At 36.9% G+C, this 23,526-nt stretch overlaps 1 protein-coding gene across 2 annotated transcripts in view; it reads left to right on the top strand.

Annotated features, from left to right (window-relative positions):
* Gbe1 (1,4-alpha-glucan branching enzyme 1) overlaps positions 1-23,526 on the top strand; it is a 252,351-nt gene that overhangs the window by 119,718 nt on the left and 109,107 nt on the right. For both annotated transcript variants that reach the window (XM_087899665.1, XM_087899664.1), the window contains exon 7: positions 2,907-3,116. In XM_087899665.1, the coding sequence (XP_087755791.1) occupies positions 2,907-3,116 (210 nt within the window). The remainder of the gene's footprint in view (positions 1-2,906; positions 3,117-23,526) is intronic.

Below are 23,526 nucleotides of genomic sequence, written 5' to 3'. Positions count from 1 at the left end.
TTCTCTTTCACTTCTTCCTTCTTTTTTCCTTTTCATCTTTCTACTTAAGATGAAACTTTCTAGTTCTAATCTGTTTTGTTTCTGTCCATTCCTCCCAATTTAGTACAATTTCAATGTAAACTTTATATTTCTAGTCTTTATACATTGCATTCTCTGTGTCCAGTACAAATCTTTAATATGTTACACATTACCTCATCATGTCCACCGTTCTCCTTCTCCATCATATTTTCTAGTTCAATAAGTGACACTTTCCTTTTCTAATTCTTTAAGCCAGAATCTGGCATTAAACTATTCCATTTCTATCCCTTTTTGTTCTCTGCTTATTAGAAAACTTAGACATCTGCCACTTTACATTGTATCCTAAATCTGGCTGCTCACCTGCCCCTCTGTTCCTACTCTATCCCAAGTTGACAGTATTTTACTTGGTTTCTTTCAGTAGCTATTTGTTATTTGAACTTTTATTCTTGTCTTGATTCAAATATCTGCTTTCTGCATGGTGATAGATATGGATCTACTTTCATTCTTCTACAGGCTGACATCCAGTTATGCCAGCACCATTTGTTAAAGATGCTTTCCTTCTTCCATTGTATACCTTTAGCTCCCTTGTCGAAAATTAGGTGTTCATAGGTTTGTGGGTTAATATCCGGGTCTTCTATTCGATTCCATAGGTCGACTTCTCTGTTCTTATGCCAGTACCAAGCTGTTTTCAATACTGTAGCTGTGTAATAGAGTTTGAAGTCAGGGATGGTAATGCCTCCTGAAGTTCCTTTATTGTATAAGATTGTTTTGGCTATCCTGGGTTTTTTGTTTTGCCATATAAACTTGATTATTGTTCTCTCAAGGTCTGTGAAGAAGTTTGATGGGATTTTGATGGGGATTGCATTGAATCTATAGATTGCTTTTGGTAGAATTGCCCAAATATCTGTTTTCTGCACTATAGCCAAAGCAAAGCATTTAAAGATGCATTTTAAATTGTATGGATCTCCTGCACATACTCTCCTCAGTGACTTTCTGTCTCTTTCAGAAAAGTGTCAATATTCCTTTGGTCATATGACAGGATTTATGAGGTCTTCTTGCTCTCTCTTTTGATGTGTCCATTCCCCATCCCGTTAAATCTTTATATGTTTTTTTAGCTCATTTTAGCTTGAATTTCTCATATATCTGTCTGTCTTTTCCTCACTCCTTTCTGGCTCAGTGTCACCTATTCACCTATAAGATCCATTTACTGATGACTCTTCTGGAAATAGTGTGCTTTTATTTTCATTTTGTCTTTGAAAAATTATTTGCTATTTTATTCTTCATGTTTCATTCATGGTTCTGTCTCCTCATTTTAGTGTAAATTGCAGAACAGTGATATTAATATTGTTCAATATGCAATTTCTAGAATATGGGAAATTTCATAGCTCATTGTATCTATCTATCTATCTATCTATCTATCTATCTATCTATCTATCTATCTATCTATCTATCTATTAAAAATTTCCACATCCTCCCCACCTCCCTTTTCCATCCCCCTCCCCACCTTTCCCTCCCTCTCTAGTCCTAAGAGCAGTCAGGGTTCCCTGCCCCGTGGGAAGTCCAAGGTCCTCCCACCTCCATCCTGGTCTATAAAGGTGAGCATCCAAACAAACCAGGCTACCACAAAGTCAGTCCATGCAGTAGAATCAAAACCCAGTGCCATTGTCCTTGGCTTCTCAGTCAGCCTTCATTGCCAGCCATGTTCAGAGTGTCTATTTTGATCACATGCTCCATCACTCCCAATCCAGCTGGCCTTGGTGAGCTCCCATTAGATCAGTCCCACCAGGCTCCTACAAAGTCAGTCCATGCAGTAGAATCAAAACCCAGTGCCATTATTATGGTAGCTATCTTAATACATGTATCATTACAAAAAAAGAATAAAAGGAATGACTGAATGAGACTGAGGGCTACTCATGTATTGAGGCTGTTGTTCAGTGAATAAAACTATCCCAGTGTGACTTTTCTAAGGAAAGGAAGTAGTAGAGTGGTATGGAGAGCCTAATAATATGAGAAATTGCCATCTAATGACCCCAGTCCTCATCTTTTTGGCATTACAATCAGTGTTCTTTTTTAGAGGATAACATGTTTGTTTCTTTTTTTAACTTTTCAGTAGGATTGCTCAGTAGAAGAATTGCTATTTGCTAAGTATTGCACTGTGTCATGAAAAGGCACATGTACACAACCTCAGCTATGAACAGGCATGTCATCTGATGGGCAAGAGAGATGATAACAATATCAAGGGCACTTAGGTATTTAGAGCTTAAATTTGATGCCTAGAAAATAGTAATATGGTTATGGCCCTGGGGCGACACAAAGTCTTCTGGAAGTGATTTTTGTTTTCTTCTGCAGGGAGACTGAGAGACTATATGTATAAGATAACCATCTCTTCTGCATGTGTGAACTATTGGTGAAGTATGGCACATTTTCCTGGCCCACTAATTCCACCAAAATTCTGGTTTAGGAACAAGGGAGAATAGACAGCTTTGAGTACTTTGATGAAAGAAGTACTTTAAGGGCCCCTTACCTCGTTTGGTTGTATGCAGGCAGAAGGACAAACATCTGGAAAGTATCGTTGACCATGGCTGACTCGACTCACTTATAGAAGAAGCCCCAAGGATAAAAACATAGATTTTTACTATTTTGTGTATCCCCAGTGCAAATTTTCTTTAATATAGAGTTCCATTTAACAGCTTTTGTTAATTAATATTTTTATTTAATCCTTTTCATTTACCTTATATAAAATAGCACTTCCAAGTATATACTTTTTGTATTTATATTTTCAGTTTTGTATTTAAAATAGCTAATGCCATGCTGGGCATAGGCATTGATGCACAAATAATGTTTGCTTTCAATGTGATGTAATTTTTTTCTGTGCCCTTTCCCTTCAGTCGTTATGGAACTCCTGAAGAACTGAAGGAACTTGTTGACACAGCACATTCAATGGGCATCACAGTCCTTTTAGATGTGGTACATAGCCATGCTTCAAAAAATTCAGAAGATGGGTTGAACATGTTTGATGGGACCGATTCTTGTTATTTTCATTCTGGACCCAGAGGGACCCATGATCTTTGGGATAGTAGATTATTTAACTACTCCAGGTAAGTACATATAACGTGAAACTTGTGTTTTTAAAATTAATTTTCAATTTTAAAGTATTTTCAATTAATCAATTTATGTGTGTTCTGTTACTGTTAGCTAATGCCAGCTGTTAGCTAATGCTTTTGATTTGATTTTTAAACATTTATGTAAGGATTTTTTTTCTGTTGTATAGTACATGTATTTATGGCATATTATGTTAAATTTAAACTTTATAAATATGCAATTTAAAATATTTTGTTGGTTTTGGCACTTAAAGGTTTTTATGTGAGTAATTTATTATTAAAATTTAAAGGGTAGCTTTAGCTTGTTGGATCAATCATAGAAAATCTTTTGTTAAAATTACACATTGTTATAAGTAGGCCACTCGTACATTATGTCTTCATATATCAAAAGAAGTTCGATGGCTCTGTTTACAGCTAACATATTAAACACAAGCTAGATTTATTTTTACATACCCTGTTTCATTTTAGCCATTTAAACACTAAAACTTAGTTTTCTTTTTATTCCTAAAACAGAATATTTAAAAAGCTAGCTTTCCATCTATATGGAGCTTAGCTGATTAAAATTTCTAGTAGCTTATAGAGAGTATTTTAATATGTATGTGTTTTGCACTTGACCCATCACCTGAGTCTGAGTTTGGAGTTTTCAACTTGTAGCATAAAGATGCAAAAGATTTCAAATTGTGAGATATCTGATATTTTGACTACATGTACCTAACCTGTCGCCAGTGCTAGAATCTTTTCTAGACTGTGGGGTGTCATGTATTTAGAGTCGAGTCTCACAGCCTGTACATTAGGTGCTAAAATATTTTCTACTTTCAAAATTAATTGTACCATATATTTATTATATTTCCACTTATGGTAAGTAATAATGTCAATTGAAAATATAGTTTTCCCTTTTTTCAAATAATGCTGTTTAAATTTAATCAGCTAAAATATACACAATGCTGGTGAGCATGCTTTCCTGGCAACCCAGTTTATCTTTGTTTCTTTTGGGTGGTTTGGCTGGTTCCTGTTCTTTCAGGCTACTTGTTCTGAACTTCTTCTAAGCTGTTCTGCTTTTCTGAGAGTGATTCTCACTGTATGTATTCTTGAGGAGGGAGGGCCCTTGTGAACCTTGTCAGTTTCAGTGACTTCATGAAACTATTTTGAGTTGCTTATTTCCATCTCTGTAATATGAAAGGTTTTATTTCCTCTTAGAATATTCTATAGTTTTACGTCCTTGTAAACATCCTTTTGTTCCACTTTTCTCCTAAATATCTTAAGAAGTTTGCATGATGATGGAATTTATTGTTTTTGCTTTTAGAGACAGGATATTCCAGTGTAACAGTTCTTGCTTTTGGCTGTCCTGGAAGTCACTCTGTAGAACAGACTGGCTTCAAACTTACAGACATCTGTCTGCCTCTGTCTTTGAAGTGCTGAGATTAAAGGTGTATACCACCACACCAGGATGGAAAATTTTAACTTCAGAGAGGAAACTGCTACACAAACATTTTCTGCTGTCTAATATTAATTGCGGCTTGTATAGTTTACCTTTATTCTAAAGCCATTTGCATACATTTGGCATTCACAAGTAAATTCCTACTCTGTTGGTTCATTATTTTTCAGTTTGTTGAACCAGTTTCAAATTTAGTGACTAAGATACCAAGTTTTTACTCTGTTTCTATTTTGAGCATACTTTTCTTGTTGTATCAGCTGTAACTGTTGTGGTCCATGATAAGCCTTATAAAAGACCACCAGACTCATATGTAATCACCAAGAGTGTTTAATTCTCTAGAGCAAAAATTTCAGCATGCAGGGTTATAGCTGTCAGACAAAGTGGCAAAATGGTGACCACAAGAGAAACTCACAGATTCCTTTTAAGCAAGATTACGGGAATTCCCGAGAGGGAACTTTAGTTTGGGAGCTAATTGGTGGGTTTAAACATAAAGTTTATGTGATGTGGAATTCCCCCTTTTGCTGTGAATATGTTTTATTAACATTGGTTAATAAAGAAGCTGCTTTTACCTATGACAGGACAGAATAAAGCCAGGTAGGAAATCTGACACACACACATATATACAAATAGCTATATATGGTGAGAGAGACAGAGAGAGAGAGAGAGAGAGAGAGAGAGAGAGAGAGAGAGAGAGAGAGAGAGAAGAGGGAGTCAAAGAGATGCCGTGTTGGTGCTGAAGGAGAAAGACACTGAAACTTTACCTGTAGGCCACATTCTCAGATCAATAGAAATGAGTTAATGTATTATGTAGGGCCTAGCTAGGAATATGCCTAAGCCATTGGCTAAAGAGTGTTGTAATTAATATAGGTTTTGTGTGATTATTTGGGTCTGGATGGCCGGGAAACTAATGTGCAGTCTCTGCTTATGTTTATGAGTTGATATAGGATAGGTAGGTGGCTTTAGTGCTTAGGGACTTTCCAGCTGCTGGGTGGAGAAAGCAGAAGGCTATGGGATGCCTACTGATTTGTTGTGCCTGAGTTATGTTCTTTCCAAGAACTGTTTGTTCAGTTTCAGGAAACCAAAACTAAGGCCTAGTCACTGGCAGGGCTACAAGGAGACTGTCATGGTATTCGTCTGGCTTCCCAGCTCCCTCAGGAACATCCCCATTTTAAGTGGACCAATTACTTTCAGGATAACTTTCTTCCATCACTGACAGTTGATGCTATGGATCAGCCATGACGTTGAGTCTTTGGTATCAGTTTTTCTCCTTGAAGACTTCTGCGGGTACTATTTATGCTTCCTCCTAAGAATTCCAAAATACAGAATATTCAGAACAAGGTTTCATATAGTTTGACTCCTGTAGTTAATATAGGATCACTTCCTCTGTGAATGATTGGTCTGCCAGATTTAAGGAATGAGGGTTGTGGTCCCTTCATTCAGTGGGAATAGCACCAGGGGATTTTAAACCTATTTTATAAAATCTCCACCTATAACAAGATTTGATCACAATTAATAGACTACTTCACAAATTCAAAAGAGGTAATTAAGATACCTGCCCATGTGGAAAATTGTTTATATCTGCAATGTTTCTGTAGTGTAGAGAATTATATCTTTAAAAAGGCAATGTAATAATGCACTTCTCTATTGGAAAATGCAAAAGAGGCATCCAGATCCAAAATAAAATGTATTCTTTATAAATATGAATAACTTGCTTTTTTAAAGCTTTAAGTGCATATCTCTCTCATACATATAGCTGTGTAAAACCTCAGTACTTCACATTTGCTCTCTTCATATGGTAACTAGTCTGTCTACAATTTTAAGTTTGTGCCTTATTCATATGAAATCAGAAATGACAATTTCCATTTCATCTTTTAAATATAATTTATTTTCCACTCTTTTCCTTTGATCAGTTGATTAATGTTATAATCTATTGACAAATAGCTATATAAGTGGTTCATAGTTCAATTAAAGTGTAGTCTTGTTCTTTAAAAACTTTCAAATGATTTTTAAAATAATTATATGACTACTCAAGAAATTCATCTATATTGAATCACTTCTGTGGAGTGATGTTACTCATTTTCATCTTCTCTATATGTCACAACCTGTCACCATTTATAACCTTTGATTCAAGTGCCATCACCTAACTTATCAGAATTAAATCTCTCTCTGAGTAATGCCAGAGATACTGACTGTCCTATTACCTGCTATGAATAAATTTCTAATCAGGAGCTGCCCATGTTTTAATTTTCTGTCTAGTCAGTGGATCTGCCTTCTAACTCTGCTAAATTACAATTGACAGTTCATAGCAGAGAATGGCTTGTCCTTTTTTCAGTTGGTACAGAGAGCTTTTTTATAAATCTGTCAGCAGTAAGTCCCAAGAGTACACAGAATGAAAAATAATGGGTATAACTTGAACACTTCAATTTTACATTCTTTTTGCACATTGCTATGGAATTATAAAAATTCACTGGATAAAACAATGTAAGATCTGTTTAAGTTGAATAACTATTACGTCTTTAACTACCTTTATCACATTGTCAAATGACTGGCCTTCTTGCTAAATATTAATTTTAAAAATAATATTCTGACTCTCAAAGTGAATATCACAGTCAAGCTAGTGATCTTTTTCTCCTTAAATTTCCACTTTGATGTAAAATTGGTATAACTACATTATATCAATTTGGTATCTTGTATTGTGATTACTAAAGTTATCCCAGTTTTATCTTGAGTTTTTTTGGGCATTCTTGAGAAGAGGCAAAAGAAATTCAGTTTTCTTCTCTTATGTTTATACCTGCATGCAATTATAGACTATAATAATTGAGTCTTTTTAACCAAGTACACTCTTGTTCACATTGGTATGGAAGAAAACTCTTGAGACCTTTTGTTCAAAAGAGATTTAGATCTCATAGTTGGTCAATGATAATCAAACATGTTTTCGTCTTCACTTATTAATTCAATCAATTATATTGGTTACCTATCAATATCAAACCAATCTTCCATTCCTAGCATAAGCCCACATAAATATGGATACAAGTATTCTACATACAATCTTTAAATGTACTGTAAGATTTTTACTAAATCAGTTATTAATGATAAATCTTAAAAGGTTATTATACACTGATATATTACTTAATGAGCATATGACACCAACATAATTATTAATATATTTAAAAACTAAGCATCAATGACATTGATTAAAAATGTCTAAAATTATATTTAAAGTACTGTTGAACTCATTTTTGGTATTTTTATCATTAAGTAAAAATTTTTTGTACAGTATGAATATTCTTTATAATATTTAGGGCATTAATGTTTTTCATTTAATCTAAAAGAAATTAAATATCTGAAAATACTTGTTGAGATAATACAGATGGAATTACAAGCTTACACACAAACTAATGTTTCCTTCATATCTATAACCTGGAGGTGACTCTATGCAATATTTTTTTTGTATTAACTGTAGCTTATAGATTAAGATGAGATGTTGAGTTTTCCACCCCTGACAACATAGTGACACCCAAAAACTTCAAATTCGGAAGTATTTCCAGTTTGAGTTTTTAGATTAGGTGTCCCCATAGTAAATACACTTATTCAAGTAACAGTTTTGTATTTTATGTTAGATCAGAGATTCATGTATATTAGGACATGTTGCTAAATACATTTGATTGAGAAATTTTTCATGACATTGAGAGCAAGGAGGAAAATATAAGAAAATTTGAAGGGCAGAGATAAGAAGGGGAAATGATTTAATTATATTATAATCTCAAAAAAACTCCATAAAAGTAGAATAAATCACCCCAGTTGTCTTTTTAAAATAAATTTGTGAAATCAAATTGAAACAATTTTTTTTCTCTTTTTTAAATTAATTTTATTTTTTTAATAAATTTTACATACCAATTCCAGTTCCCACTCCCTCCTGCCCTCCACTTACTCTTCTACCCCACCCCAATCCACTCCTCAAAAAGGGTAAGGCACATTGCTTTGTGGAAGGTCCAAGGCCTCCTTACTTTATCTAGGCTGAGCAAGGTATCCATTCAAAGAGAATAGGTTCCAAAGCATCCAGTAGGGATTAATCCTGGTGCCAAGGCCCTGCAGTCTGCCCAGCCATACAACTGTCACACACATTCAGAGGGTCTTGTTGGGACTTACACTTGTTTCTTCTCAGTCCAACTGCAGTTGGTGAGCTCCCATTAATGCAAGTAAACTGTCTCAGTGGGTGTACCCATCATGGTCTTGACCTCTTTGCTCATATTCTCACTGCTTCCACTCTTCAACTGGATTTTGGGAGCTCAGCCCAGAGCTCCACTGCAGGTCTCTGCTTCTGTTTCTATCAGTTGCTGGATGAAGGCTCTATGGTGACATTTAAGATATTCATCAATTTGACTACAGGACAAGACCAGTTCTGGCACCCTCCCCTCTAATGCTTAGGGTCTTAGCTGGGATTATCCTTGTGAATTTCTGGGAAATTTTTCTCCAGTACCAGGTTTCTTGCGTCTCCTATAATTACTCCCTCAATCAAAATATCTCTGTTTTTCCTCCATCTCGACTATCCTGTTCTGTCAGGTTCTCCTCCCTGGTCCCCTTCTTCCCTCCTCATCCCCTTCAGCCCTCCCTTCTCATCACAACCCCAAGCCTCCAATTTTTTTCAGGTGATCTTGTCTTTTTCTCCTTTCCAGGTGGATCTATGTGTGTTTTTCTTAGGGTTCACTTTGTTACTTAGCTTCTATAGGATCATGAACTACAGGCTCAATATTCTTTGCTTTACAGCTAGTATCCACTTATGAGTGAGTACATACCATGTTCATCTTTCTGGATCTGAGTTACCTCATTCAGTATGCTTTTTTTTTCTAGTTCCATCCATTTGCATGCTAATTTCAAGATGTCATTTTTCATTTTTTTTTTGTTGTTCCAATGAGTACTTCTCCAATATGTAAATGTGCCACATTTTCTTTATTCACTCTTCGGTTGAGGATCATCTAGGTTGTTTCCAGGTTCTGGCTATGACAAGTAATGCTGTTATGAACATAGTCGAACAAATGTCCTTGTAGTATGATTGAGCATCTTTTGGGTATATGCCTGAGAGTGGTATTGCTGGATTCTGAGGTTGATTGATTTCCAGTTTTCTGAGAAACTGCCATCCTGATTTCCAGAGCGGTTGTACATGTTTGCATTCCCACCAGCAGTAGAGGAGTGTTTTCCTTACTCCACGTCTTCTCCAGCATAAGCTATCAATGGTGTTGCTGTTTTTAAGTACAGTTCTTATAACAGTAAAAACGTGTAAAATGTCAAAGACACATAGTACTGTTTCTTTTATTACAAGAACACACACAACTCTTTAGGATAGTTTTTGTCAAACTTTTCGAATTGCACAAAAAATGAGCATGCTATCAAGTATTGATATAAACGCCTCATCTTATTATTATCTGACAGAATCTATTGACTAATAGAGAAAATGAAAATGTAAATCTGCAACAAGTCCAATAAGAAGCTAATTTTGGAGAAATTGGCTAATGGTTTTTGTAGGTTTAATTTTTTTATTATTATTATTGGGGGGGTGTTTTGAGACAAGGTTTCTCTGTCACGTTGGAGCCTGTCCTGGAACTAACTCTTGTATACCAGGCTGGCCTCGAACTCAGAGAAATCCATCTGCCTCTGCCTCCTGAGTGCTGAGATTAAAGGCATGCACCACTACCGCCCAGCATAAGATTTAGTAACCACAATTCTACCTCTGTTCTTAGTTAGATCTGTATATTGTTTAGAAAACTATTCACTATGCCAAAGATAAGCATTAAAGTCCTGTGTTAAGATTGTAATATCTCTAATAGACCATTAGTATTTTACTTTTATTTAAAAATAATTTCCCCTATGTATTTATTCTTTCTCTGTGTGAAAGTAGAAAGAATTTGATTAAAGAGAACGTTAGAGAATGAAATGTAGGAGATATGGGTCCATATTACTAAGTCAGCTTACTGTGAAGGCATAAAAGTGGGAGCCTATACATTGTTCATGAATGGGGACTATAAGACCTGAAGAAGCTAAACAATAAAAACTGTGAATAAATAGCACAAAGTTAGAGCCTGGTAATTTCCTGATATGCACTGCTTGACTTTAGCCACTCTGCACTTGTCCAATCAGGGTTAGTGCAGGTCAGGAAGTAGGCCAGTCATAGGGCGGAGGTGACCGGAGAAGCCCACAGTCAGGCAATAGATATCTTGTTTACTTTAGTCCCATTCCTCTCATCCCAGTTCCAAAGGATCTTTCTCGATTGCCATCATCAAAGCTTGATTTTTACAATTTGTGAAGGTAACATGGCTAATATACTACTAATGCTATATAGAAGAATGTGCTAAGGAGCTAATAAAGCACACACTAAAACTTTATATAGATCAACTATGAAATAACAAATGCATACATACACATACACATATATAGTTAGGCCTTTTTGATCAATCTATTAATTTGCTCATTTGTTTACTTGATAGACTTATATAACATCTGTCATATTCCATGTGTTTTAGAATTGGATTTCTCAGTGTATTTCAAAATTGCCACAAAATTCTATAATATTTGCTTTTAATTTCTTGCAATAAACCAAAACATTTAACATTTTTACTTCATTTAGACAAAGCCTGTTCCATTTACTAGTCATAAAAATAATAATGATTCAGTATCAGGCAATTTTGAATGCAGTTTCAGGAAACAGTTAATGACCCAGAAGGAACTAAGGCAATTAAAATATACAACAATAACTCATAGCCAATTTTTAATTAAAATATTAAATTTATTTTAAGACTTTTATTAATTGCTTTTGAGACTGTTTTCTATTCCATAAAATAAGCTTACAACCTTTTTAAAAATTTACATATACTTATTCATTTATTTATTTATCCATTTGTTAATTTATTTAACTCTTCTTTTAGTATTTAGCCTTGTTGAGAAGTCAGAATCTTATTTGAACTTGATTAAGGAAAACAGTTAAATCTACTTTTTCAAAGAAAGTAAAGTTAGCTTCAAAACTCATACATACTAATCTTTTTTTGTGGAAAAGATTAAGAAAGTTTCAGTATCATCCTATCCTGTCTGGAATTGAGTTTGAATAGCAAGAAATATATCTTCTCTCACAGGCTTTATGAGATTATTCAGCCCAGTAGAAAGTTTTCTATTGATGCAGAGCCCAGCACAGGAGTGAGGCTTTACTGTCTTTGTATAAACTTTGTTCCTGGTATTATCGGTCTCATTTATTCTGCACATGCCTACAGTTTAGGCGCACAGGGATATCATGCGAGCATCGTGAGTATTTAGGTCTTACTTACCTGGAAGATTTCTTTCCCAAATTGAAACTCACTATAAAATAGGACAGTGTCTTAAACTTAAAATACTGTCTGCTGTCCTAAAAGCTACTTCCAGCTCAAGGCAAGGCACATGCTTGTAAAAATGGTATTAGTGTCTGTATTCAAGTGATTATCCATTTAAGTCAGGGAATTTTATGGAGTCTAAAATAATAATGATTTCTGGTTTTTTATGGCCCTTTAAAAAATAAGCAGGTCAAAATTAAAGAAAAGAATCAATTTTTTCCTCCTTTTATCTGTGTGTAGCAGAACAGCTTGTTTCAGCATGTCTATTTTCTAGAGTTTGGGTTGCAGTTGTGAAGCTCGAAAGAGATATTTCATGGTTTTCTAGCTGAGTGATTTCCTTAGTGTTTGGTGCAGATAAATAAACTGTGTTGTACTGAGCCACTTATTTTCAGAAAATATAGGTTTCTCATAAATCTGAAAAGGTCATAAATAATATGAAATTGTTCATTTTGAGGGCTTTCCTCTCCATTAATTTAGGTTAGTGACCAGAGTGTTTTTCTCTAACCGCTGTCTTTCCTGGATACAGTTTGTAAGGTTAAGGTAATCCTATGCTGGTACCCCCGGACCTTAGGATTTCTTTTTCGATCGTTTGTTTCTTTGCTTTTGTGTTGAATTTTATTCATTTTCTTTGCTGGGAGCATGTGTGAATGTGTACATTCATTTTCCATGGCAACTTTGGGGTTGAGAGGCCAGTTTATGGATGTCAGTTCTGCCCTTTACCTTGTGTATCCAGAGGATCACAATTAGGTCACCAGGCTGGTTTGCAAGTACTGTTAATGTTCACCCTCTCCCAGTCATCTCATTGTCCATGGCTGGAGTCATTCTTGGTCTTGTTTTTAATTTTTACTGTTTGTTAGAGAAACAGTAGATTTCAATTTATTTATTTCATTGCCTTTTTGATTATTAAAATGCCTCTTCCTCCAAGTACCTGACAAAATAGGCTTTTGCTTAAGAATGCCTGTAAAAATCTGCATTGAAAAGCGCTAGTCAAGTTTGGAATCTGTTGTAGCTAGCATTCTCTCTCAAAGCTGCAGGTAACAAAACAACCAAAGCCTTGTTTTTAACATTGTGTTTGGCCTGGCAAAGGAGACTGGATAGCTGTTCAGGTAGGCTCATTTGCACTGATGTGACATTAATCATGTTGATTTCACCTTCTTAATTTATGTGGTATCAGGTGTTTCCATATGCCCCTGGCAATCTGATATAAACACATCCCTCCAATCCCCTATCATTCCCGATTCCTTCCTGATTGTTTATCATTATGATGAATACTGTGTGAGATTATGGGCATATAATTATGTGTGTTTTTTTTTCAATTTCAGTAGGGCATTTGCTTATACATGTTGGTCATGAAGGTTAATAGTTTGTCCCTAATGTTTGTCTAATATATTTTATTTAAGCTAGACATAATCTTTTCTTCTTTCTCTACTTTCCTGTTTCTCTAGCATAGATTTTACCTGCAAGCTTTGTCCTGATACTTCAAAATATTTTTGTAGGAATATCTTTTGTGTGTATGTATTTCACAAATGTGAGCATATGGGTGCATGGACCCAGGCGTATACATGATGAACGTAGGGGTGGATGCCAAGCTATTAACCTTCATGCTCAATATATATACATATATATTATATATATATATATATATATAAAAGCATGCATATATATATATATATATATATATGCAAATGCCACTTCCACCCTCCTTATTGGATTGGGATGAGTCTGTCATTGACCTCGGATCTTATTACTTCAGCTTTGCTAACTGGCTAGGGAGCTGTCAGGATTTTCCTTCCTCTGCCTGCCAGTACTGGGATTCAGTGGCTGTACAGATATGATCTATTTTTTTAAAATATCTTATTTATTTATTTATTAAATATTTCTACCTCCTCCCCACCTCCCATTTGCCTTCCACTCCCCCAGCTCCCCCTCCCCCTCCCTCTCCAGTCCTAAGAGCAGTCAGGGTTCCCTGCCCTGTAAGAAGTCCAAGGTCCTCTCCCCTCCATCCAGATTTAGGAAGGTGAGCATCCAAACAAACCAGGCTCCCACCAAGCCAGTCCATGCAGTAGAATCAAAACCCAGTGCCATTGTCCTTGGCTTCTCAGTCAGCCCTCATTGTCAGCCACATTCAGAGAGTCCGGTTTGATCACATGCTCCATCAGTCCAGTCCAGCTGGCTTTGGTGAGCTCCCATAAGATGAGTCCCACCGTCTCAGTACCCCTCGCGGTCCTGACTTTCTTGCTCATGTTTTCCTTCCTTCTGCTCCTCATATGGACCTCGGGAGCTCCCTAGAGGGGTTCCCAGGTCCAAGGAGATGTTCCCAGCTTATTCCTTGGGCAGAAGAGGAGAGGGTGCCTAACCTGGCCTTCTCCCATAGCCACACTGATGAATATCTTGCATATCACCATAGAACCTTCATCCAGCGATGGATGGAGATAGAGACAGAGACCCACATTGGAACACTGGACTGAGCTCCCAAGGTCCAAATGCTCTGTTTTTGATGTGCATTCTGGGACTCCAATAAAGGTTCTTCTTGTAGAACAAACTTTCTTATTTATCCACCAAGTAATATCATGCATTTTTAAAAATTCATTTATTATTTACTGCTGAATTCAATGAAAAGAAGGAAAAGGGATTTTCATCTTAAATAGTGATAGTAGCCACAATAATAATATATCAAAATAATTAATTTGCTGAAGAGCTAACATAATGTCAGGTAGATTGCAGGTGGTTTTGTTATCTTTATTCCCCAGGTTGTATCATGCATGGTCCACCTGAATCTTGATTTCATGTGTAAAACAATCATAGAATAATATTTTTATGTTCTATGAGTACTAGTTCCTGTCACAAAAAACAATGCATCTTAAATTGTCTATTCTGTGTCCACAGAATACTGTGGAATGTGGAGCTGTGCTTTCAGATATTTGCTATACACAGCAGGTGACTTGTGGGAGCATGGCCAGATCTTATCTTTTGACAGTCTGGAGCAAACAGAACTTGTCTGGGTCCTGTGCTGCTAACTAGCCCCTGTCAGGTTTTTCATGAGAGCACATGAAAGCAGCCTTATATTTCAGTTAAGGAACGTCAGAAACACACACTTTAAATGTAACTTGCTCCAGTTTTGAGTATCACACAGTTAAAATTTTGAAATCATTATTTCATATAAAAGAATTTTTATGTAAAATAGATAAAATTCCCAGCACACTGGGCCTATCTTTAGACTCTATTGTGTGCTTTGGGTCACAAGATAATATGATTCTACCAGACTTCCAATTAAATTATAAGGAGTCAAATATGGTGAAGCTGATAATAATTCATGACTTAAATGTAGTACTCTAACTCAGTTTCAATTGTGCCAGCAAAGAGAATATTATAAACCTAAACTGGCAGAGCATCATCACTTAGCAGACTCTTAGTAATGCTTGATTTTAGTAGATGAGTAAATGAACTGCTTCTTTACTGCTGAATAAAGCCAGGTTCAAGAAATAAAGCTTGTTCAAGAAATCTACAGTTAACATACATTCACTTGATACTTTTAATGCTGTGCATCTAAGTTGAAAAAAATTTTAATTATAAATGACTTGAAGACAGTGTATAGCACTATTACTAGAGCTAGTTTACCACAATCTCTTCCTTCCTTCCTTCCTTCCTTCCTTCCTTCCTTCCTTCCTTCCTTCCTTCCTTCCTTTCTTCCTTCCTTCATTTTTTGTTTGTAAAATTAGATCATTTCTGCACCTCATAGGGTTGTAAAGATTCACTGACATAAATATCCTAAACTCTAAGTTGTGGTGTTCATTGCTGCAGTCGGGGTATCATTGTGGAAGCCATTTCATAGCCAGACAGACTTACCAGCTACCTTAGTTCTGGGAATCATAATTAGAGAAATACATGCAAGTAATGGCATGTTTTCAAGATGTGTCAGTGTGTACTACAGTGGCAATGGGTCTTTGTTCATCGCAGTCTTATACTAGCTTTAAAGCAGGTGATGCAATTCTAGGTGCGTGCATAAAATTAGAATCAGTTTTTGAAATGACCGATTGTGATCCACAGCTAATAGTATTGAGCTGTCACCTCTGAGAGCAGTGGGAAAGAGAAAACCTATCAAGGTCAGAAACCAGAACTGAAAGCGCAGCATTGCAAAGCCACTTAGGTACTGCAGCAAACAGTTCTGCATGTTGCAATTGTCCCTCTGGGCATCATTATACCACAATGTAGTATAATAATTGATCATAACGAACCTGAGTCATTAAAAAACTCAAAATTGTCTTCAAAATTTGTATCATAAAAGGTGCCAAGAAAAAATTAAATGCAATTTAAAAGTACCTTTAGTTAGATTGTTTAATGTTTTAAGTGTGATGTTAATGATCTAAAGTCAGCATTTGCTTGCTTTTTTTTTCCCATCCCGGAACCCAGGGCCTTGTACTTGCTAGGCCAGCATTCTAACACTGAGCTACACCTCCAGATCCACTATCAAGTTTTAGTGAAGAGTCTAGAAAGGTTTTATTTCTCTAGACTAATTTATTCTGAATGGTGAAATAAATGAGGCATCCTTGTGCTATATTTAATTTTGTTTTCAGGTTCTGACATCATTTTACTAATCAGTTTTGGGTTAGTTGCTTACTTTGCATTGTAAGTCAGATGTCTTTTTAGGACGCAGTTTTCTTTGAATTAAGATCCTGCTGCAAAGGGCAGGGTAGCTTTGACATTCTTATGCAGCTCTGATGCCCTTATACTCATGGTAGATTTTCCTTCAGTCTTCCAAATACTGAGTTTACAAGAGTTTACAACCGTGCTGGATTAAGGGCCCTGCTGTATGCTTCTCTGTTTTTAAAGGAAGGCATGACTTGTATTGTCAAAACATTCACTATAAGTAAAAATGTATTGTTTTCCCAATAGTGAGGTTGGACGATAACCTTGAAATATAGTCCTTAGCAAGAAAAGACGACTTGATTCTTATAGTGCCTTTCTGATTGTTGGGATCGCTGGTGTCCACACACTTCTGTGTGCTGTACAGTTTCTCAGCCTGGTAAAGCATTTGTCCCCGAGTTACTGACTGTTATTTGATGAAATGTTATTAGCAGTTATTTCATAGTTACTTACCACTGATTTGATAGATCAGCAGTTCCTCCTTTTATTTTTTGTCCTGAGATCCTTTCCTAATTTGTGTGGTGACATCTGAAGGTTTATTTGACATACCATTTTCAGGAGTTAACATTATGGAAAGAGATTTCAGGGAGTTTCCTCTGAGAACTTTAGTGCACTGGGAAATGAGTTCATTCACTAGCACCGTCATTTTATAAAGACTGTGAGAGAAGCTCACAGTGTCCCCAGCATGGAAAATAGTTCAGTCACTTCACTGCCAGGCTGCAAGGTCAGGAAAATTATATGTGAGGTTTACATGAAATAGGTGCCAAACAGGCTCAGTGGTCCCGCTGAGGTAGTGGTGTGTCACTGCTTAGCATGAATGGAATGCAACTGACAGGGAAAAATTTCATTAATTAGTATCAGTGCAAAAATACAAGGTAATAAGCAGAGCAACTATATTTAGCTTCATTAGCTCTGGGGATTCAAATCTTTTTTAAATCTTAAAGCTCTATAAAACTCATTAAATCAAGTAAAATAACGTATTTCACATTTTGGTGCAGTGTGACTTAGAAGTATGGTTTGTTTGCCCACACAGTATATCTCAGTTCACATTAGATTTTCATCCTAAATTGTGTGTGTGTGCGTGTTTGTGTGTGCATGCGAGCATGCAAGTGTGTGCACGTGTGCATGTGTGTTTAAACATAAAACTGTTTACAGTAGAATTATAGATTCCTTACATCTGTGTTGTTCTAAGCATTCGTAAGGATTGTAATAGTGGAATTGGGTGTCAGCCTTTAAATTTCAATTTTGAGTAATTTAAAAATATTTATGAATCCATTCCAGTACTCACTCTAACCTGCTGCTGAGGGCTCACTCCCCCTGTGTGTATTGTGCTGTATGACACATTAATGCAGTTGAGCAAGTACCCTGAAGGCTTTTCTATAATGGCTTTGTAATTGATAAGATTGGGTAAATGCACATCAATATATTGAGCTAGTTGAATGAAATGCCATTTTATTTTTCAATAAATTTAGTAGCAGTGAACTCAAAACATGGAAGTATGTGATTTATAAAACACTAAATTTCAATTTCTCAGGAAATTGATGATGAACATATAACTTCAAGAAAATGTCCACTGACATTTGTTAACCCTTAGCCTGCAGCAGTTTTATAGAACAGCCAGCATAATACACACCAATTTGTCAGTCAGTAAACACATAAATTTAATTGCTGTGGCACTCTACTTTTCTCTGGCAAATGATCCAGACATCTGTGATTTAGAATGAATGATTCAGTCATTCTGGTTAAACATGAAATAAATAATTTAGCAACATACTCTGTTTCAAATAATCTAACGGCATTTGTTCTTTCTCATCCATATTTTAAAAGTTATGGATTTCATTTAGAGGATGGGTAGCATAGATAAATAATGAAAAGTGATTTTTATGAATTTTAAAGACCTATAATTTATTTAACCTTCGTAAAAATGATAGAGTCCTAGAGAAACCAGGTTAGCAGTAATGAAGAAACGTCACTTATCTGGCGTGTAATTTGGTGAGAGTTTCTGTTTTCGCTCACATTTTCTTCCCATTTTGTGATATGTCAGAGCTCTTGCTTTCGGTGTTGACTTCCACAAAGTTCCATGCAGCATCATTGATTTCACGTCTCCTTTTTGTGCTGTTTCACTTGAGTCACCTCCTCCTTGAGGTTGAATTCATGTCTACAGTGGTTAGAATTTTCTGTGCTAGACTCAGTTTCCATGAAATGTAGAGAAGACATGGCTCCCATCTTTGGGGATTTAAAATCTGATGAGTTTGATGCCCAAAACACAGGTTAACACAAGCAAAAACACCGGTTGGCTTATTGATAGCTGAATACATGAGAAAGTGAACACTTGAGTCTCAGCTGGTGGAATTGTCACAGATGACTCTGAAAGAATGACTTCTCTGTGACTTGGGATGGGACAGTATCTTGAATTCTTATGTACTTGAAATTTTTCTTTAAAATAGAGATTAACACACCACTTACCTAGAGCTATTATGAGATCTTTAAAAGTTGTGATGTTGTTAAACAAGTTCTGGCATATAATAAGAACTAGTCTCCTTTCTTGGACATGTTATGATGTCCTTACAATTATACATTTTTTATTGTTATTGAATTCAAATCTGTGCCTCTAATTCATTCTACCCATAAATACATTTCACCATTACGATTATTTTTTCATTTTATTTTGAAATTATTTCTCCTATCTGAACTTTATTTTCTTTTACTATTCTGTGTTAATTGCTGTTATAACTGCCTCTACTTTTTTGTTTTTCTACATCATAATACAGATTTAATTAATAGTTGAATTACATTAGTATCATTTAGTTTACTTTTCTCATGTACACCGAACAAGAATATAACCTTCACCAGGACAAATACACCAATATTTGCTTTGGTGCCTACTTTATCTCAGACTCAAACAGGGCTTAGCTCATTAATACACAGATTTGTTGAATGAATAAATGCATAGGTACATTTTCACTCACCAGTTCTCATAAATTACAGTGTAGACCTCTGTTTTGAGAAACACACACACACACACGTCAAAAGAGGGCTGTGGTGAAAACAGTCTCACAGAGCTGGAATCCATAAGCTTGGGACTGATCACACCCTGCTTCCTGCTTCCTGACCTGATTTTCACAACCCAAGAGAGTGTGCGATTTCTTTCTCTCTCCTTTTTAAAGATCATGTCCACAGACAAAAAGCTATGCCCTAATGACAGTACCCCAGTATTATTGGCAGAATATTTTCCCACAACAGGCCTTGGACATCTTGCAGTATGATCTTTAGGAAGCATATAAATACCTGTCAGAAAATATCTCTCAAATGTATGTTCAGCTGAGTATAAATTATTCCATGTAATAAAACTTCTTGAGCAGTTGAAGTCATTTTACTCCACTTAGAGAAAATGGTATTTCATCTCATTCCTGTGATAGCAATAGCATCTGAGGTTCTCACAGATCCTTGTTCAATGTATTTGCTTATTAAAATGCTTCCCCATGGACTGGCAAGATGACTCTGGTTAAGAGCACTGGCTGCTATTCCAGAGGACCCAGGTTCAATTCCCAGCACCACATGACAGGTCACATGTGTTTATAACTAAAATTCCAAAGGATCTGAAACTCTCACACCAATGTACATGAAATAAAACTAACTAAATGAAAGGCTTCCCCAAGAAGGAGTGCATTGAGTATCATCCTGTGTCCCATGAAGAATGTTCAGTGCCATGGGAAATTTAGAAATCCCTAAATTATGGAAATTTCTACACATTTCTTTACAGTTTAAATACCTTAGAATATTTAGTGAATATGCATTTATAGCTTTTATGCTTATTGAATTTGTTTTCTGACAGTTTTGTACATGTGTAAAGTGCATGCAAATTGCTGTAATGTCCCTCCTCCTCTAACCTCTGAGCATGTGTGTTTGCATGTGTGCATGTTTTCAGGCCCACTGAGTTTGACAACGATCATCTGTGTTACTATGGATTTTGAATTAATACTGGAGTTTGATAGGCGCTTCAGTGAATATACAGCTGAAGGCAATGACTGCTCCTTTCCAAAAATCCATCAGTAGCCACTATTTTAGCAAGGAGGGGAAAGGCCCCATCAGCCAGCCCTTTCACTGTGGTGAAATTGACTGTTAATGACCCAGTATTGTGTAGGCCCACTGTAGGCAGCCACAGCAACTGAACTCATGGCTGACTACATTGGCTCTGCCATGCCCAAAAGTCAGTATTCATAGCCTCTGTACTTTTCTTCTGCCCTTTATGATCTTTTTGTCCCCTCTTCTACAGTGATCCCTACATACTAAAGGTGATGGTATTAATTGTTCTGTTTGGGACTTAGTACTCTCTCAGCTGTCACTAATGCTCAGTACCTTGAGCAGCCCTGCATCGCCGCATGCCCCTCTCATCACTGCAAAGAGAGACCTCTTTGATTAAGGTTAGGGAAAGCATTTTTCTATTCATATGAATATAAAAATTATGTTTGATCTGTGACAATTTAGCTAAACTGCTGCAGAAAGTTTGTCCATAAGTTTAGTACAAATTCTATTTGGTCTTAATAATAGAACCCAGAGTCCGATATCGGGGGTAATGCTGAAGATCAGAGAAGCAGTAAGGCCAGTCAGTTGAGATTTCTTTTACCTCTGTCAATACTCGGACTGAAGGGGTGATCCTGTCTCCAGACTCTGTCTCCACCAAACTTGAGACTAAAATTGTCTCCACCGAACCACAGAGTAGAGTGAGCTGATGTCTGCTTCTGCCTTATTTCTCTCTCTCAGCCATATCACTCCTGCTTCCACCTCCCTAGTGCTGGTACTAAAGGCTTGAGATCCCACGTGCTGGGATCACTTTTGTGCAAGCTCTGTGACTCTTTTAGACAGATTTGATCTTGTATAGCCCAGGGTGACCTATGACTAACAGAGATCCCTCTGCCTCGGTCACCTGGGTCCTGTTATTAAGGTGTATGCCACCACTCCCTGGTCCCTAATGGCTTAGCTCTGCACTCTGATCTTCAGGCACCCTTTATTTGTTAAAACATAAACAAGACATCACTACCTATAGGGCACAAGATTTGTCATCCATGGGTATTTGAAAGGGTTACAGGACCAAGTATGAATCCCCTCTTGTGAAGCAGGCCTCAAATTCATTCAGAGAATAGTTTATTAGTCTATAAACTGATCAATTGATAAGTAAAATATAATATATGTATATACACATTTGAAGTTCATCCCTCTGTAAAAAAAAAATTAAAGTTGCAGATGTATGGATGGAACAAAAGAAGTGATCTGGAAAACTTTCACAAGTAAGGAAACTGCAACGTGACAGTTGTGGGATGGGCCAGGGGACAGATCAGAGCATGGTGTATATTAAAACAGTGGAGTCTGTAGGGTAGGACATTTAAGGAACATTGGATAGAAAACTTACATATGTAAAAGTTCTCTGTGGTCTTTACTTTAAGTTGCATTTTAATATCAGCTGGCTTTGTGCACAAATGTTGATACTTAAGGAATCTCCTTGTGAAAATAATATATTAAAATAAATCTGCTGTAGCCTTAATTAACATATTTAGAATAATTTTTTTAAAGTTTATTAAAATATAAAAGTTTCCATTTTCACCCCTCCTCCCAACACCCTCCCACTCCTCCCACTCCCTCTCCTCTTCCCTCTCCATCCCTAAAAGCAGTTCAGGTTTCCTGCCCTGTGGGTAGTTCAAGTTCCTCCCCGCTCCCTCCAGGTCCAGGAAGGTGAGTATCCAAACAGACTGGATCCCCAAAAATCCAGAATATGCAGAGGAAACAAGTCCCAGAGTCATTGTCAATGGCTTTTTAGAAAGACTTCGGGTCAGCCACATTCAGGGAATCCCGCCTCCTCCAGAGAATCTGGTTGGATCAAGCGCTCCTTCAGTCTCAGTCAACTGGCCTTGGTGAACTCTCATTAGATCAGTCCCCTTGTATCAGTGGGTGATCGCTCCCCTTGCGGTTCTGATTTCCATTTTCATGTTCTTCCTCCTTCTGCTCCTCCTTTGGACCTTGGGGGTCTCAGTCCGGTGCTCCAATGTGGGTCTCCGTCTGCATTGCCATCCATCGCCGGATGAAGGTTCCCTCTGATCTTGCCCTCCCTGCTCACGTTCTTCTTCCTTCTGCTTCTCGCTTGGACCTAGGGAGTTAAGTCCAGTGTTCCATCGTGGGTCCCCGTCTCTATCTCCATCCATCGCCAGATGAAGGATCTATGGTGATAAGCAAAATATTCATCAGTATGGTTATGGGCCAAGGCCAGTTCAGGCACCCTCTCCTCTGTCCAGAGAACAATCTGGGGATCTCTCCTTGGACCTGGGATCCCATTTACAGTCAAGTCTCTAGTAAACCCTAAACTGACTTCCATAGCTGAGATATATTCTTCCCTGAACCCATATCTATCCTTCCTCCCTCCCCCCCTCCCATTCCCCCGAGCATTTCCCATTCCTCCCAGGCTCCCTTCTCTCTAAAACCTCTCCCCTTCCAACTACCCTCCCACCCCCCCCCCCCCCATGCACCCGTGGTTACCTGGAACTCTTGTCTATTTCCAATCTCCAGGAGGAAAACTACCTGCATTTTCTTCAGGTTCACCTTCTTATTTAGCTTCTCTAGGATCACGAATAATAGGCTCAAAGACCTTTAATTATGGCTAGAATCCACTTATGAATGAATACATACCTTATTCCTCTTTTTGGGTCTGGCTTACCTGACTCAGTAAAGCGTTTTCTTTTTCTTTTTTTTTTAATTTTTCTTTTTATTTATTTATTTATTTATTTATTTATTTTTATTTATTTAATTTTTACTGGGAACCCCTCCAGAATCAAGTCTCTTGCAAACCCTAGAATGGCTCTCTTAGTTGCGATATAAACTTCCCTGCTCCCATAACCATCCTTCCTCCCTCCCCCCTCCCATTCCCCCAAGCCATCCCCAATTCTCGCCCTCTCCCCTCTCCCTAACCTTCTTCCCTTACTTC

The sequence above is a fragment of the Myodes glareolus genome, chromosome 2 (assembly GCF_982192425.1).
Source record: "Myodes glareolus chromosome 2, mMyoGla1.1, whole genome shotgun sequence".
Classification (NCBI taxonomy): Eukaryota; Metazoa; Chordata; class Mammalia; order Rodentia; family Cricetidae; genus Myodes; species Myodes glareolus.
Note: the sequence above shows the minus strand (reverse complement) of the source record. Positions and strands in the feature narration are given on the sequence as shown.